General features: G+C 37.1%; 2 protein-coding genes across 2 annotated transcripts in view; both read right to left on the bottom strand.

The window, feature by feature from the left end:
- The window catches only part of zyg11l (zyg-11 family member, cell cycle regulator, like), a 220,955-nt gene that overhangs the window by 56,616 nt on the left and 149,599 nt on the right, over positions 1 to 14,740 (bottom strand). The gene's annotated exons all lie outside the window — the stretch shown is intronic.
- LOC128024970 (ADP-ribosylation factor 1-like) lies at positions 3,868 to 9,029 on the bottom strand. The gene is made up of 5 exons (XM_052610887.1): positions 8,875 to 9,029; positions 8,004 to 8,174; positions 7,810 to 7,920; positions 5,405 to 5,529; positions 3,868 to 5,322 (listed from the first exon to the last, which is right to left on the bottom strand). The coding sequence occupies exons 2-5, from the start codon at positions 8,146 to 8,148 to the stop codon at positions 5,161 to 5,163; spliced, it is 543 nt and encodes a 180-aa protein (XP_052466847.1). The 5' UTR covers positions 8,149 to 8,174; positions 8,875 to 9,029; the 3' UTR covers positions 3,868 to 5,160.

Below are 14,740 nucleotides of genomic sequence, written 5' to 3' on the forward strand. Positions count from 1 at the left end.
AATTACATAAAACATAAGTATTATGTGGTAGAATGTGTTATGTAGTTTTGCAGTAAATTCATCATGAAAAATATCACAATGCAAAAAAAAAAATTAATATTTCTTATTAATTAGTTAATATTTAAAATTGAATGTTTTTTTTTTTTTGATTTCAAGGTGAAATGTAACTTAGACATGTCTTGTTCTTCGATGCATAGAGAGAAAATATGACTTGATTATAGCAGAAATAATCACTTTTTACTCTTGTATGTTTAGTGAAATAAACCGTGATTTTACAGTGTGGTGTTGGCGTATCACCGATGCACCTCTAATCTAATATTGTTCCTCGATCTGTTGTGTTCTTATTTTGAGTGCTGTTGGAACATTCTCCTGTGGCTATAATAGAGCCGAGTGTTTGCATTGCATTGAGTTTGCTGTGAAAGGCTTCATTCTGTTGGCTGGCACCTGGGGCCGTGCAAGAAAAGAGCAAAGCGCAGACAAAAGACAAGTCCAAAAATCCAGGCCCAGGGATGCCCGAGCACCACACACAAACCCTGAGCAGCAGGAGTGGGCTGAACAAAAGCCCCCTGTAAGAGAGCCGGCCAAAGCGAGCGGAGGAGACCACCATCATGTATTACTGGCTGCTTCACAGTGGACATTTTTCAAAACCATACCATTATCGTCTCCGCATAATCTACAAAAATGTGAATTTGTGAAAATGGTGATGTCATGTGCGTAACTATTGTGTCTTTACACAAGTGGCATTGCCAACTACTGGCATGGCATGCATAATACAGCATTTTAAGTTGATTTTGTGTATCCTTGAGAATGGATCATTTTAGTAATGTTGTCATCTGTACATAAAAAATGTAAATGAAAAGTTTTTTTTAGCACTTTGTGTAAACGTACCCTTAATGCACATCTATTTTTGCCCTGTCCAATGCTATGGTTATCACGATGTCTTTCATCGCAATTTTGAGAGTGATTGGCAGCATGAAAACAAAACTTTTTATCAAATTCTGACTGGTTTATATATGCTAGAAAGTTTTGTGTCCCCTGCTATAGAGTGTTACCCTTCGAAATTAATGTTTTGTGAATTTATAGGGTAAGATGGTGTTCTTTTAATTAATCATTTATTCAATAGATTGCTCAAAATCTCAACATATTTGATGGCCGTTTTATCTGAATACCATCCTTTGTGAGATTCAGTCAGCTGAAATCATTTTGAGGTAAAATAGTGACGTTATATATTTTTCTGTAATTCATGGGTTATTATTCAGAAATCCCATAATTTAGATGTACAGGTGCTGGTCATATAATTAGACTATAATCAAAAAGTTTATTTATTTCACCAATTCCATCCAAAAAGTAAAACTAGTATATTATATTACATAGACTGATATATTTCTTTTAATTTTTATGGTTATAACTGACTACTAAGGAAAGTCCCAAATTCAGTATCTCAGAAAATTTGAATATTACTTCGGGCCAATACAAAGAAAGGATTTTTAGAAATCTTGTCCAACTGAAAAGTATGAGCATGTACAGCACTCCATGGTCCTTAAACCAGGTACTAGAAGCTTTGGCACTGTGTGCAGGTGCAGAGTCCTGTTGGAAAATGAAATCTGCATCTCCATAAAGTTGGTCAGCAGCAGGAAGCATGAAGTGCTCTAAAACTTCCTGGTATACAGCTGTGTTGACCTTTGACCTCAGAAAACACAGTGAACCAACACCAGTTCTCTTCACTCTCTTCCTCCAGACTCTGGGACCCTGATTTCCAAAGGAAATGCAAAATTTACTTTCATCAGAGAACATAACTTTGAACCACTCAGCTGCACTCCAGTCCTTTTTGAAGCGAGACGCTTCTGATGCTGTCTGTTGTTCAAGAGTGGCTCGACACAAGTAAGGCCGGTGTCCTGACATTTTATCCTATGCTCCCATGTTAAAAGGTTAGCGCTTACAGACCGCCTGCGTGAGACGCGCGTTGAGCCGCACGGCAAACGCTTACTTGCTAGAAATAGAACCGACGCCTATTTTTACCATGACACGCGCGCGTGTTGGAAGCTTTTCCAGGCAAAGTATAATAGGAAAATGTGTTTAAATGTCATTTTGTACACAAATACATATAGATTCCTGATATTTTGTTATTTGAAAGTCTATAGGTTGACATAAATTCAGATATAAATGTAATTAAAAAAAAAAAAATAATTATCGATTTTCAAATATTGCACCTGTCAAACATAATCTATTTCGCCGTCAATACTTTTGACAGTGTCCTTTATCAGTAGGCGTAGGTGTGTAAAAAAAGTTGATATTGTTGTCATGCAGACAAGAGCCTGGTCTTTCAAAGGTCTCCCTCTACACCAGCAGCGCGTCAGGCACGCTTCTGGTGTGTAAAGACACAGAATCCGCCACGCTTCTGGGACGCTTCAGACACGCAGCGCTCACGCCACGCAGCCAGTGTGTCACCAGCCTAATGCGACAGCTGAAACCCATGTCTTGCATACGTCTGTGTGTAGTGGTTCTTGAAGCACTGACTCCAGCTGCAGTCCACTCTTTGTGAATCTCCCCCACATTTTTGAATGGGTTTTGTTTCACAATCCTCTCCGGAGTGTGGTTATCTCTATTACTTGTACACTTTTTCTACCACATCTTTTCCTTCCCTTCGCCTCTCTATTAGTGTGCTTGGACACAGAGCTCTGTGAACGGCCTACCTCTTTTACAATGAACTTTTGTGTCTTGTTCTCCTTGTGCAAAGTGTCAGTGGTTGTCTTTTGTACAACTGTCAAGTCAGCAGTCTTCCCCATGATTGTGTAGCCTACAGAACTAGACTGAGAGGATATTTAAAGGTCTTTGCAGGTGTTTTGAGTTAATTCGCTGATTAGAGTGTGGCACCAGGTGTCTTTAATATTGAACCTTTTCACAATATTCTAATTTTCTGAGATACTGAATTTGGGATTTTCCTTAGTTGTCAGTTATAATAATCAAAATTAAAAGAAATAAACATTTGAAATATATCAGTCTCTGTGTAATGAATGAATATAATATACAAGTTTCACTTTTTGAATGGAATTAGTGAAATAAATCAACTTTTTGAAGATATTCTAATTATATGACCAGCATCTGTACATTTCAGACATTTTCTATAGTTAAATCATTCATAGTTAAAATAACGGCAATTAAACACTATGTAAACCCTCATATGCCTTTGAAGAGTCATAGAAAGACATGTCTGTGATTGGCTACATTGCTCAACGCTGCAAAAACATGTTGTAAATGGAAAATCACTGACGTTCATGAGAAATACATATGAGAAAGAACTGAAAGCAGCAAGTTGGTACTGGCATACTACAATACAGGAAGGATGTTACCGGCACACTTCCAAGTTAATAAACTGGATTTTCTAAAAAAGAAACATCAAAAAATGTAAAATTTTACATTATGCAAGTTTACCACAGAATTGTCCATGTTTTCTAGGTTTACTGTAAAACTTGCTACAAAGCTGTTTAAGCTGTCTTTATGGTGATCACAGAAAAAAAGTCAAAGTTGCAGGCTTTTTTTTTTAATACTGCAATGTGCAGTATTTTTTTTTGTCTGAAGAGTGTAAAAGTGTTAAAACTGTTTCAACACAACCCTACATACAAAAGCTTCAGAAGGTACTTAGGTTTCAATTTAGCTTTAGTAGACCCTAAAAACAGAACTTACAACTTTAGCATAAGGTTTTAGACTGAGGATGAGCACTTTTTTTTCAACTAATGTAAATTCTAATGTTCAACCATCATGTTTATGTATTTGTTTAGTTACAGGCTACCTTGTTCAATTACTGAAGTCATTGCAGTCAAGATTTATATCAGATCTCCTTCAGAATAACAAGAGTGCAACAGTAAGTCCAGTTATACTATCTTTAATTACAGTGCATTTCTGTCAAAATGTAAAAAACATAGGTTAAGAGTCACTATAAAACAATTTGTTAAGAGATTCACATAATTTTAATGCAAAATAATCAGTGTCTACCAAATTAGAGGCTAATAGGGAGAGAAAAAAAAAGATAAAGTAACTTTAAACCACCAGCCCTAACACTGACCAGGAAGGTTGTTCATCTGAAACGGTAGTCTGTTTACCGTAAAGGCACCACAGCTTTTTTTGGTGTTAAAAATAACTTCTGCATGCAGAACAGAAAGCATTGATATAAACATGCCAACACTCTCAATATTGCTTTCAGGTTATGTATTAATAAGAATTTAATTTGTTGGAGATCAAGTTACTGCATGTAGTTAGATGAGGCTGTTGTTAACTCTTGATGGTGGTTCGATTCTAAGTCCAAAATATGAAACAGAAAGTAAATCTTAGTGCATTAAAACGACACAAAATGTAATGCTTTATGTATAAAACCAATGTTTCAGTTTCTCTTTCTGGTTGAATCTTAAAAAAAAATGTAACCACCCAAAATTTTTAAGCAAATTCATTATTTTAGCATATAGAAAATGAAGCCACACTGTTTTCATGAAACAGTACCCTTAAAAAATAAAATCGTATTTCTGTTACGTGCCTGAAAATGTAACTCTACCCTTCTACAAACCTTGATTAACCTCATCCACAACAACATTTCTCCCACAAACTCACAGCGAAACATCTGTTGTGTTTCAGGAATCTCATAAGAGAAATATATGTGTTCTGTCTTCACAACTCTATGGCTCCTAAAGCATGAAGACAGTAAAGCTACAGGTCACCTCAGCCTTTGCTGAGATTACAGTGTAATCGTTTTTGGTTTCCTTTCCTGGAAATTGAACCGTTATATGTGCAGGTAGTGTCTGTAATGTTTGATTTCAAGTACTCTGTTCAAGACAAAACATAACAGCTTTGTTTACAGTACATCTATTAAAAGCACAATCAAATAATACATGTGCAAGATTCAAATGAGACCTGAGAGAGTTTACAGGACTTAAAACTCTCTCCAATGACTCAAACAGTAAGAACGAGAAAAGACTAAATCTATTTTGGATAAATGTGCTCAAAAAGCTGCCTCCCAACAAAAACTATTTACATTAAAATGAGAGCAACACTTTGACAACGTTCTTCACGCTGTAGGGAGATATTTTCTGTGTTAATGGGGTTTGAAATGAGCCGAGTAAAGCAAGTGTTGAAAATATGGAACGAAGGAAGATCAGTACAGTGAGGTCATTATTTCTGGTTCTTCAGTTGACTGGACAACCAGTCGAGTCCTTCATAAAGGCCGTCGCCGCTTGTGGCACATGTGGCCTGGATGTACCAGTTCCTGTGCCGGAGCGAATGCAGCCCCAGCTTGTCTGTGATTTCTGCAGCGTTCATGGCATTCGGTAGATCCTGTTAGATAAACACATTGTCAAATGCGTAAGAACATATAACTGGAGAGAGGTGCATGTAATCAGCTGAAAGCTGCTAGCACCTGTTTGTTGGCAAACACAAGCAGAACTGCTTCCCTGAGCTCATCCTCAGCCAACATCCTCATCAGCTCCTCTCGCGCTTCATTCACACGCTCTCTGTCGTTACTGTCAACCACAAAGATCAGACCTAAAACAAAAAACAAAGGCAGATTAAAGGGGTCATATGATGCTGTTAAAAGGAACATTATTTTGTGTATTTGGTGTAATGCCATATTTAACCGGTTTAAGGTTCAAAAAACACATTATTTTCCACATAATGTACATTATTGTTTCTCCGCTATGCCCTGCCTTCTGAAATGCATTGATTTTTACAAAGCTCATCACTCTGAAAAGCGTGGTGTGCTCTGAGTGGTCAGCGATCCAATGCATTGTGATTGGCTGAATGCCTCAAGCATGTGATGGAAATGTTACGCTCCTTAACATACTGAGATGCTGTGTGTCCTGGGACAACGAGACAAAAACAATTAAACTCAAGTTGAGATATAATTACTGATTATAATGACTTATACTGTGTTTTTACGTGTTGCATATCTCGCAGCGTAAACATAAAAGCATGTCTGCATTTGTGATCAGAGAAAAGGCAAACAAAAAACGCTACTCTACACTCAGGTTTGGATCATCAGTGGCAAATCCTTTACATATGAAGACCTACTTACAGGAGTCAGAACAGAAGGCATTGTATTTTCAGGAGAAGGTCCTCTGTTAAATTTGTTGCACACTCATCTGAGTATTTGTGTTGAACTGTTCTGGAAGTGTTGTAAATACATCTTAACCACTGATTTCTAGTCGTATCCTCTTTTTAAAGGCCAAACTAAGTAGTTTTGCTTTCACAAAAAACCACATAGCGGCTTCACAACATGGCAGCGGTGGCAACAGAGAGAATAAAAGTTGCACCTTCTTTCTCTGCATGAACATTTGTGCGGCATTATGCAAAACTTCCTATAGCATGACGTAGTGATGTGGGGGTGTGTTTGAAGGAGCTGTTTTAGGGGAGATTAAATGATTGAACCAAAAAAAAAATCATAAAAGGAGTAATGTGGGAAATATGCTTCAAAGAAATCGGCAAAATAGGCATGATTTCCCAAAAAACCTGTCAATGACTTGCTGCTAATGTGCACGAAAACTTTTCTTGTCCTCCCAGATGTTTTGTTTTTCCTTAGTTCTATGGTGTCCTTTACATCTATTAAAATTAGCATCTTTATTCCCCTCTATATTTTTGAAAGGTATTTTTCTTGTGTTTTTGTTCAGCCGCCCGTAGGTATGTGCTTTATTATAGACGTCTATGATGGCTAATCCACAACAGATGACCATTATTAGGTTGAACGTTCAGAATACGATTCCATAGGTTATATTTCAGCATGAATTTCACGAATGGTAGCATGTAGAACGCGTTCATGTCAAGTAAATGTTTTGTGAAAAGCACGTGGAATAGCAGCGAGCGTTTGTAACCTTGCACGTAGAGCGCGCTCTAACATACATAGTTTTAAGCATTCATTAAAGTGAATTGGTTCAAAGGAGTCATTAGTTCACCAGTCGGACATGTCATTAGTGGACAGATATGCTCATATGCCCCGCACATATAACGTTACTCCTAAATATATTTTTAGGTCGCACAGAATAAATTTCAGGAGCATACCCCTGATAATGACCGCTTTGTTTTATTCTAGACACAGATTTACTATAAAGATGTGCTAGTTTCCGGCTTGTCGATTTAACACATTAATGTCCCTAAAATTCAAGGTAAGAGGCCAAAAAAAACCCCACTGTATTGGTTTTTGTCTTTTATTAATATGTAGTTTTAGTTATATCACATATATCACAACGCAACAGTGCTGTTTTTTTCTGTCTTGAATATCTGCATGATTGAATAAGTTCACAAGGATAATAAACAAGATGTCAATATTGTGCTACATTTTAGGCACAATGTTGTCTGGATACTGATCAATTACAAAAAACATTTGTCGTGCTTTGCTTCTGAATGAATCATAAAATATATAAAGGGTTGTTCTGATATCATTCATCAGAATAACTCTTTTCAGATCCCTAAAAATGTCCAGGGTTTGAAGTCTTCTTGCAGACTCTTATTTTAAGTGGTATTAAGTCAACTAGGTGGCTACAGCACACTGAAAATACACATAAATCACAGAAAAACAAGTGTGTCATGAAGCTCGGTGCAAGTGGTCAGTACTGACAAAACCTGTCCATACATGCAGACTCATTCTGTCTCAGATAACAATCAGCTAACTGTAAACCACGGTGTCCTCTGATCATGTTTTGCACAGATTGTCAGTGAACAACGGCTCTGTGTAGTTAATGCTGCTCCATGTGAAAATGCACAACGGATGGAGATTTACTGTCAAGATGCACATTAAATATTGCATCTGTATTTCAGGGAGAAAAGTCTTACCTTGTGTGTTCTGAAAATAATGGCGCCACAACGGTCGAATCTTATCTTGACCACCCACGTCCCAAACTGTGAAACTTATATTCTTGTACTCCACAGTTTCAACATTGAAACCTAAAACACCAAACAAAAACCAAATATAAAAATTCACTCGCTTTTCCGGAGCTGATACTGGAAAACAGATCTCGGTCACCCACCAATTGTTGGGATGGTGGTAACGATCTCCCCGAGCTTCATCTTGTACAGAATCGTGGTCTTTCCAGCAGCATCGAGACCCACCATAAGAATCCTCATCTCTTTCTTACTGAAGGCTTTAAAGAGGTTTGCAAATATGTTCCCCATGTTTGACAGACGCCCTTTTGACTCCACTGAAACAGAACAGGACACAAGCTCACATTATACACCGATAACACAAGCTTATATACCAGCTGAACACACACACACGCTTAACGTTATGAACAAAGTGGATAAATTCATATCACTCAAATCCACAAGATGACAAATCATAACTGATTCTCCAAATGATTCTCTTAAAATAAACCAGAAAATGATGTAAAAACTTTCCTGAAAGGACAACACAGACACTTAAGTCTTTACACTCATATAATTTCATAATAAAGCCGATCATAAAGATAATATATTGTTCAGAGACCACAGTACAGACCCGTCTGACTCTGAATGATATACTAACTGAGGCTTGATTTGTCAGATACGATCTCTATAATCATTTAAAAAAGTAACGTGAAGTTGGTTAAACTACATTTGTGTTGTTGATTATTAATGGCTCTAGAATACTCATACACGGCATTTAATAACAGTTAAGCTTAATAGATAAAACCAGTATCTATAACGTTAGTTTATAATCTGTGCAGCATCAGTGAAGCGGACTGAAGTCAACAGATTGTTGTTTGTTTCCTTTGTCACATCTGAAGGAAACTCATTCCGATTAACTCACAAATTCTGATACTATTTTTCTTTTATCACATAATATAATTAATCGTTTGCTACCATAGTGATACTATAATTAAAGTTGAAATTAAATACGTTTTTATGAGCTAAAAAACTCACAGTTCAAGTTTCCTCTTTAACTTCAAGGCGTTTTTTTTCCTCCCTCAAGATGGCGAGTTTCCGGCCGCGTCAGTGCGTCATGCGTCACTTCCGCCGAGAAGGTGATAAGGAACTCTGTAGTTTAGGTTTGGTACTACACGCGTCTAGATGTTTTGGTAAAGAAATGCGTGACACTGCTTTCTGAGTAATTTTAAATGTACTATAAAGCCTCTATAACATTAGCATTCTCTTTACATTTTCTATTATAGCTTTTTTTCTTTTTATTTATTAAAAAAATGACAATCTAACTAGCATTATCTGTTTTTTGACGTGTTTTATTTTTTATTATTAAAAAAGGGATTTTTGAGTAATTTAAAATGAACCATATAAAGTCTGTAACACTATTATTTTCTATTCTATGTTTTCTTTTTATAAAAATAATAATAATAAAATAAAATAAAACTTGCACCAAGCCGACACATAATTGCTCTTTTGTTTGTTTTTAATGCTTCTGTTATCATCATTTGTAATTCAAAAATAAAATAAAGCTTTGCTAAGTGACTGAATGTAAATGTACTATATATCAATGTAACAGACTTAGTGAGGTAAGCTTTTTCCTCTAATTTTAAAAAGATCAGAGAAAAGGTAATAATAGATATAATGCTGTATTTTTATTATAGCAATAAAGATAAAATTAGATAATATTAAAATAATTCTATTTTTCATATTTGCAATAGACATATTTGAAAGTGCTTGTGTTTGACTTATATTTGCTGAAAACAGAAAGCATGCTTTCCCCTAGACAGTTGTCTTTCATGAGGCGTTTCTCGAGGCCAGGTTAACAGCTGCTGCACCTCTGGGGGTGGAAGTCTGAGACCTCAGCTCCCCATCTCCTCCACGCTGACACAGACATATTAATAGTGCAGCGAAGAAGCACAATGCATCCTTGTGTTTGAGCTGATAGCAGGTGCATACAGATATAAGGACAAACAACTTACTATTACTGAACCATCATGCAGTAGACCGATGTTGAAAACGCAACCAAAAAATTAATATTATATAATTTAAATATAGTATTTTTCATAATGTCATAAAAAAAATCGCCTTTATTTGCATAAGGCATATAAAGAGGGGTAAAAGGGGTATATGGGCCCATAAAAGGGGTATATGGGCCCACATATTACAATGTAATTAAATGGGACATGTACATCATGTACAGTTAATTATGTTACACAACTAAATATTTTGTGAATATTATTTAAACAAACCAGAACACCAAAGACTCGCACAGGATTTTTCCATCGCAAATACCTACTCTGTTCAAGATCTCCAACAACGTTTCCCTCATTTACATTTTTTGAAGCCAAAAGCCTTTTTTTTCTCCTTTTTTTTTTTTTTTTTTTTTTAAGATTGGGCAAATTCTCAGATCAGTTTATGATTTGATGGTTGATGTTTTCTGCTTTGCTTTGCAGGAGTTAGTACATGAATCAGTCCACCAGAGGGGGCAGCATACATAGCGAGATCACAGCAGGAACTGATGGATTCAAAACAAAAACAGTAACATCTGTGAGGTGAGAAATATACATTTTGTTCATTTTGTCAAAATGCATGATGTATTTTTGTTCTTTAAGACGCAATGCGTCACATTTTACATTATATTATTTATTTAAAGTACAATCATTATTAAACAAAAAATATATTAAGTGCACTGAGTATTATAAAAAACACAATATTATTTTGTTAGGAATTATGTTTGCTAATTATTTTGAATAGTGAACATATGTTCCAGGTTCCAAGTTCTTTCTTAGCAGCTAAAAAAACTAACAAATGTTACAATACACGTTTAAAAATATGTCACACTATACACTGCTAGTTATATAAATATAATATATAATCTAATAGAAACTGGGGCAGCTGTGTTAGGTGCGAAATAAGTAAAAAAAAAAAAAAAAAAAAAAAATAATAATAATAATAAAACAAAAACAATGACAGGGCACAGTGGCACAACAAACGTTTGTGAGAAGCAAAGTAGTTCTGTAATGTCTCAAAAGCAGACAGCACTTTTACACCAAATCAATATCCAGGAGTCATATTAATAAATGCACTTCAGATCAAATGAATCTGTTCAGGGTGAAACGAAATCACTGACAATAGGAGCTGCGACCCATCTCCCGCCCAACAAGTGAGCGATTCTGAAAGGTTCACTCTCAACATGAATGGCTTTGTGTCAAATTCTGCTTCTTCAACAACAAAGACAACAGAAGCCACTGGATTTAATCAGTTCACTGTTATGGAAACAGTGTGTAAGATATTTGCATGTCAACATAATTGTGTGTTGAAGCTCAGGTACAAACCACAAAGAAGGCTGCACTTCGTTATCAAAATAAATATGGCATATTCCTAAAACATTAAACAAAGAGTTCTAAAAAGGTTAAAATAATCATGTCTTCATGTCACTTACTTGACCAACAGCAACAAAAACATACAAAAAAGAAGTAGATGTTAGCTGGTTAATTTATTTAAAACTGTAATTTATAGTCAACGATCATCATTTCATAATCACAACCACAGCATCCAAGCAGACAAGGAGTTATTAGTTATCCTGTTTCATTTATTAAAGTGATTTCACTTGTGATTTTTCCACTGTGTAATATAAACTCACTGCTGAATGCTTGATTCTAATTAGCTACAGTTTTAAGTTGTTAAAGGGGGGTGAAATGCTATTTCAAGCATACTGAGTTTTTTACACTGTTAAAGAGTTGGATTCTTATGCTAAACATGGACAAAGTTTCAAAAATTAAGTTGTACGTTTGAAGGAGTATTTCTGTTCCAAAAATACTCCTTCCGGTTTGTCACAAGTTTCGGAAAGTTTTTTTCGAGTATGGCTCTGTGTGACGTTAGATGGAGCGGAATTTCCTTATATGGGTCCTGAGGCACTTCTGCCGGAAGAGCGCGCGCTCCCGTATAGCAGAGCAGAGAGAGCACAACAGACTTCACTGATCAGAGCGAGAGCGTCGCGAAAAGTCACAAAAGAAGTGTGTTTTTGGTTGCCAGGGCAAGACAACCCTGCACAGATTACCAAAAGAGAAACAGCATTAAGAGACCAGTGGATGGAGTTTATTTTTACAGAGCATCAACGGAGTTGTGCAAGTGTTTGTTCCTTGCATTTCGAAGATGCTTGTTTTTCAAACAAGGTCCAGTTTGACGACGGATTTGCGTATCGTTTATTTCTTAAGGATGATGCAATCCCAACGAAAAAGGGTCACGATTGTGTGTTGGAACCACAGGCGGTGAGTAAAACTGCTTCAAATATCTCTGCCTCCTTGTTAGTGCGTCCGCCTCCCATCGGTGACCAGGGTTCGAGCCCCGCTCGGAGCGAGTCGTTGCTGCTAATGCTCTCGTTTAGTTTCAGCCTCGGGATCTGATTCTGGATCATAAATATACGCTGAATCTGACTGTTAGCCGTGGTTTGTTTTGGTTGGTTTTTTCCTCACGGTGTCACAGCTTCCACATCCTCTCAACGCAAAAGCCTACTCGCGCTCGTGATTCTTTAGCTCTGCCCACACGTCACGCCTCCAGTCGGTCGTGTTTTTCCGGGAAAAATCGGTACAGACTTTCTTTCTCTTATGAATATAATAAAACTAAAGACTTTTTGGAGTTATGAAGGATGCAGTACTACTCTATAGGTACTCAAGATTAACAGGATATTGAGTGAAAACGAGCATTTCACCCCCCCTTTAATTATTTTAGCAATATCCCAGTGGTGTTTACTGCTGTGATACTGCTTTTATACAATAGTAAATAAAATAGAAGTTAATATTGAATAATATTAACCGCTGTCCATCTCCAAGCTACACACAGAAGCGGTGTTTCCTTCATGAGTTAAATATTGTTTTCGATTAATAGAGTTGATGATAATCTGCTGCAAGATGTTGAAAGGGTCAAAATTTCCAACAATATAAAACACAGACCAGGGGTATTATAGTTAACTTAAAAGTAACAATGGACAGATGAATTGCATTGCAATTTCAATAATTCATCTATCCATTGTCAATTATTTTTTCCTTAGCACACTCTCCAACACACATTTGCCACTCATCTCAATAGATTCACTAGCATTAGAGAGCAACAATTACTTAAGATAAAGGAGAAAACAGCAAATAGTTCTGGAAAGGCTCATAAATCGGTGCTGCAGGTTTTATTTATAGAGTCACCACAAAAAGAAGATAATCCACTTAGATTTGTGTATGGGTAGCATGGAGCGCCGCTTCAATGGAGGAAGACCGCCAAGGGACAAAACATCCTCTCTGTAGGAAATGAGACTTGCAGCTCAGTAGGGTACAACGACTTTCCCCTCTGAGACGGGGCCTGGAGAGCAGAATATTGCACTGTGTGAGAACAGTGTGTTTTCAAAGGAAGGGAATGTGTATGACCTGAGATGAGTTTGGGGTGTCAGATGTGAGCTGTGCTGTGCTGGCTTTGTCAACTGAGAGTTTGGAGAAGCAACTCGCCACCTCGTGATAACATGAATGATGACAATAGCAAAAGTGCATCACCATTTGTTCTCATTGTAAAGAACTGACCAGGGACAGGAACAACAAAACTTGCTTATTCGCATAATGGGAAGTGAGTGAGTGTGTTGCTTTTTGACGAAGGTTGACAGACGTGGAAGCTCCCCTCTGTTCTCAGACACCTGAGAGATCGTGCTACAAAAGAACCTAAAGACGTCCAGGTTAGGAAACAAACAACATTATGACCACGCCTCCCCATCCCTCGCTGGCTCGAGAATAAATGTGCCGCTCAGCTTTGTGTGATGATTAGGTCGTTAAGTGGATTTACATTGCATTTTGCACCACTTCCCTGTCACTTCAACAAACGTGCACAGCCTTCGTAATATTTGAATCGCAAAAGCATTTGAATTTAGAATAAGTGTGTCCCAAATTGTGGTATGCTAAAACTAGTATTCCAAAAGTCCCCGGATTGTTCAAAATTTTTTGTGGACATTTGAAGTTTGGATAAGACCACACTCTAATAGCTAAAAAAAAAAAAAAAAAAAAACCTACAAAATTTAGATTAGACCTACAATCATAAATTAAAAGTGTAAAAAAAAAAAAAATACAATCATGGTGGACATGTGAGACCAATGGGTTTGTAGAGTTTTGCATAAAGGGGTTTGAGTGATTAGTAATCAGTATCTATCCTGATCATATAATGTTTATCTTATGCGATCCATGTTAGATTTGATCTTCAACAAGACTGTGAATGTTTATAAAATCTTTTAAATTCATGCAAACACATGAGGAGAGTTCTCGCCATGAAAGAGCAACGACTGGCAGACCAATGTGCCTGTTCATTTCTCTACAGGACAGTAGGAAATTAAATGTTGTTGACGTTAACTAGGTGTTGCTCAGACTAATCGATTAGTCAACTTCCATGCTCTGCCATGATGCATTAAGCTTGACGTCAACCAGTCGCTGGTCTTATAGAGGGCGCAACATGATAAGAAATATTTGAAGGACTTCCACGGCCTGCACCGCCCGCCCCCCGGGACCTCTCCAATGACCACTTCCGGCCCGAACCTCAATCACAAGAACTTAGAGTACATTAGAACTGCCAAAATACTCAATTCCAGGCAGGCTCGGTGGGCACTTTGTTTTTCCGGTCGTTTTGATTTTTCTCTGTCGTACTGCTAGGGCTCCAAAAACGTCAAACCTGATTCTTTGTCATGTCTTTTTGATCATTTCGAACGCCCCTTGACTCCTGAGTGTATTTTACCTGAGAGTATAGTCGTCTCAGCACTCGTATGGGAGGTCGAATCGAAAGTCAAGACGGCCTTAGAAGGGGTAACGCCTCCGCCCGGATGCCCACCGAATCGTTTATTTGTGCC

The sequence above is a fragment of the Carassius gibelio genome, chromosome A2 (genome assembly GCF_023724105.1).
Source record: "Carassius gibelio isolate Cgi1373 ecotype wild population from Czech Republic chromosome A2, carGib1.2-hapl.c, whole genome shotgun sequence".
Classification (NCBI taxonomy): domain Eukaryota; kingdom Metazoa; phylum Chordata; class Actinopteri; order Cypriniformes; family Cyprinidae; genus Carassius; species Carassius gibelio.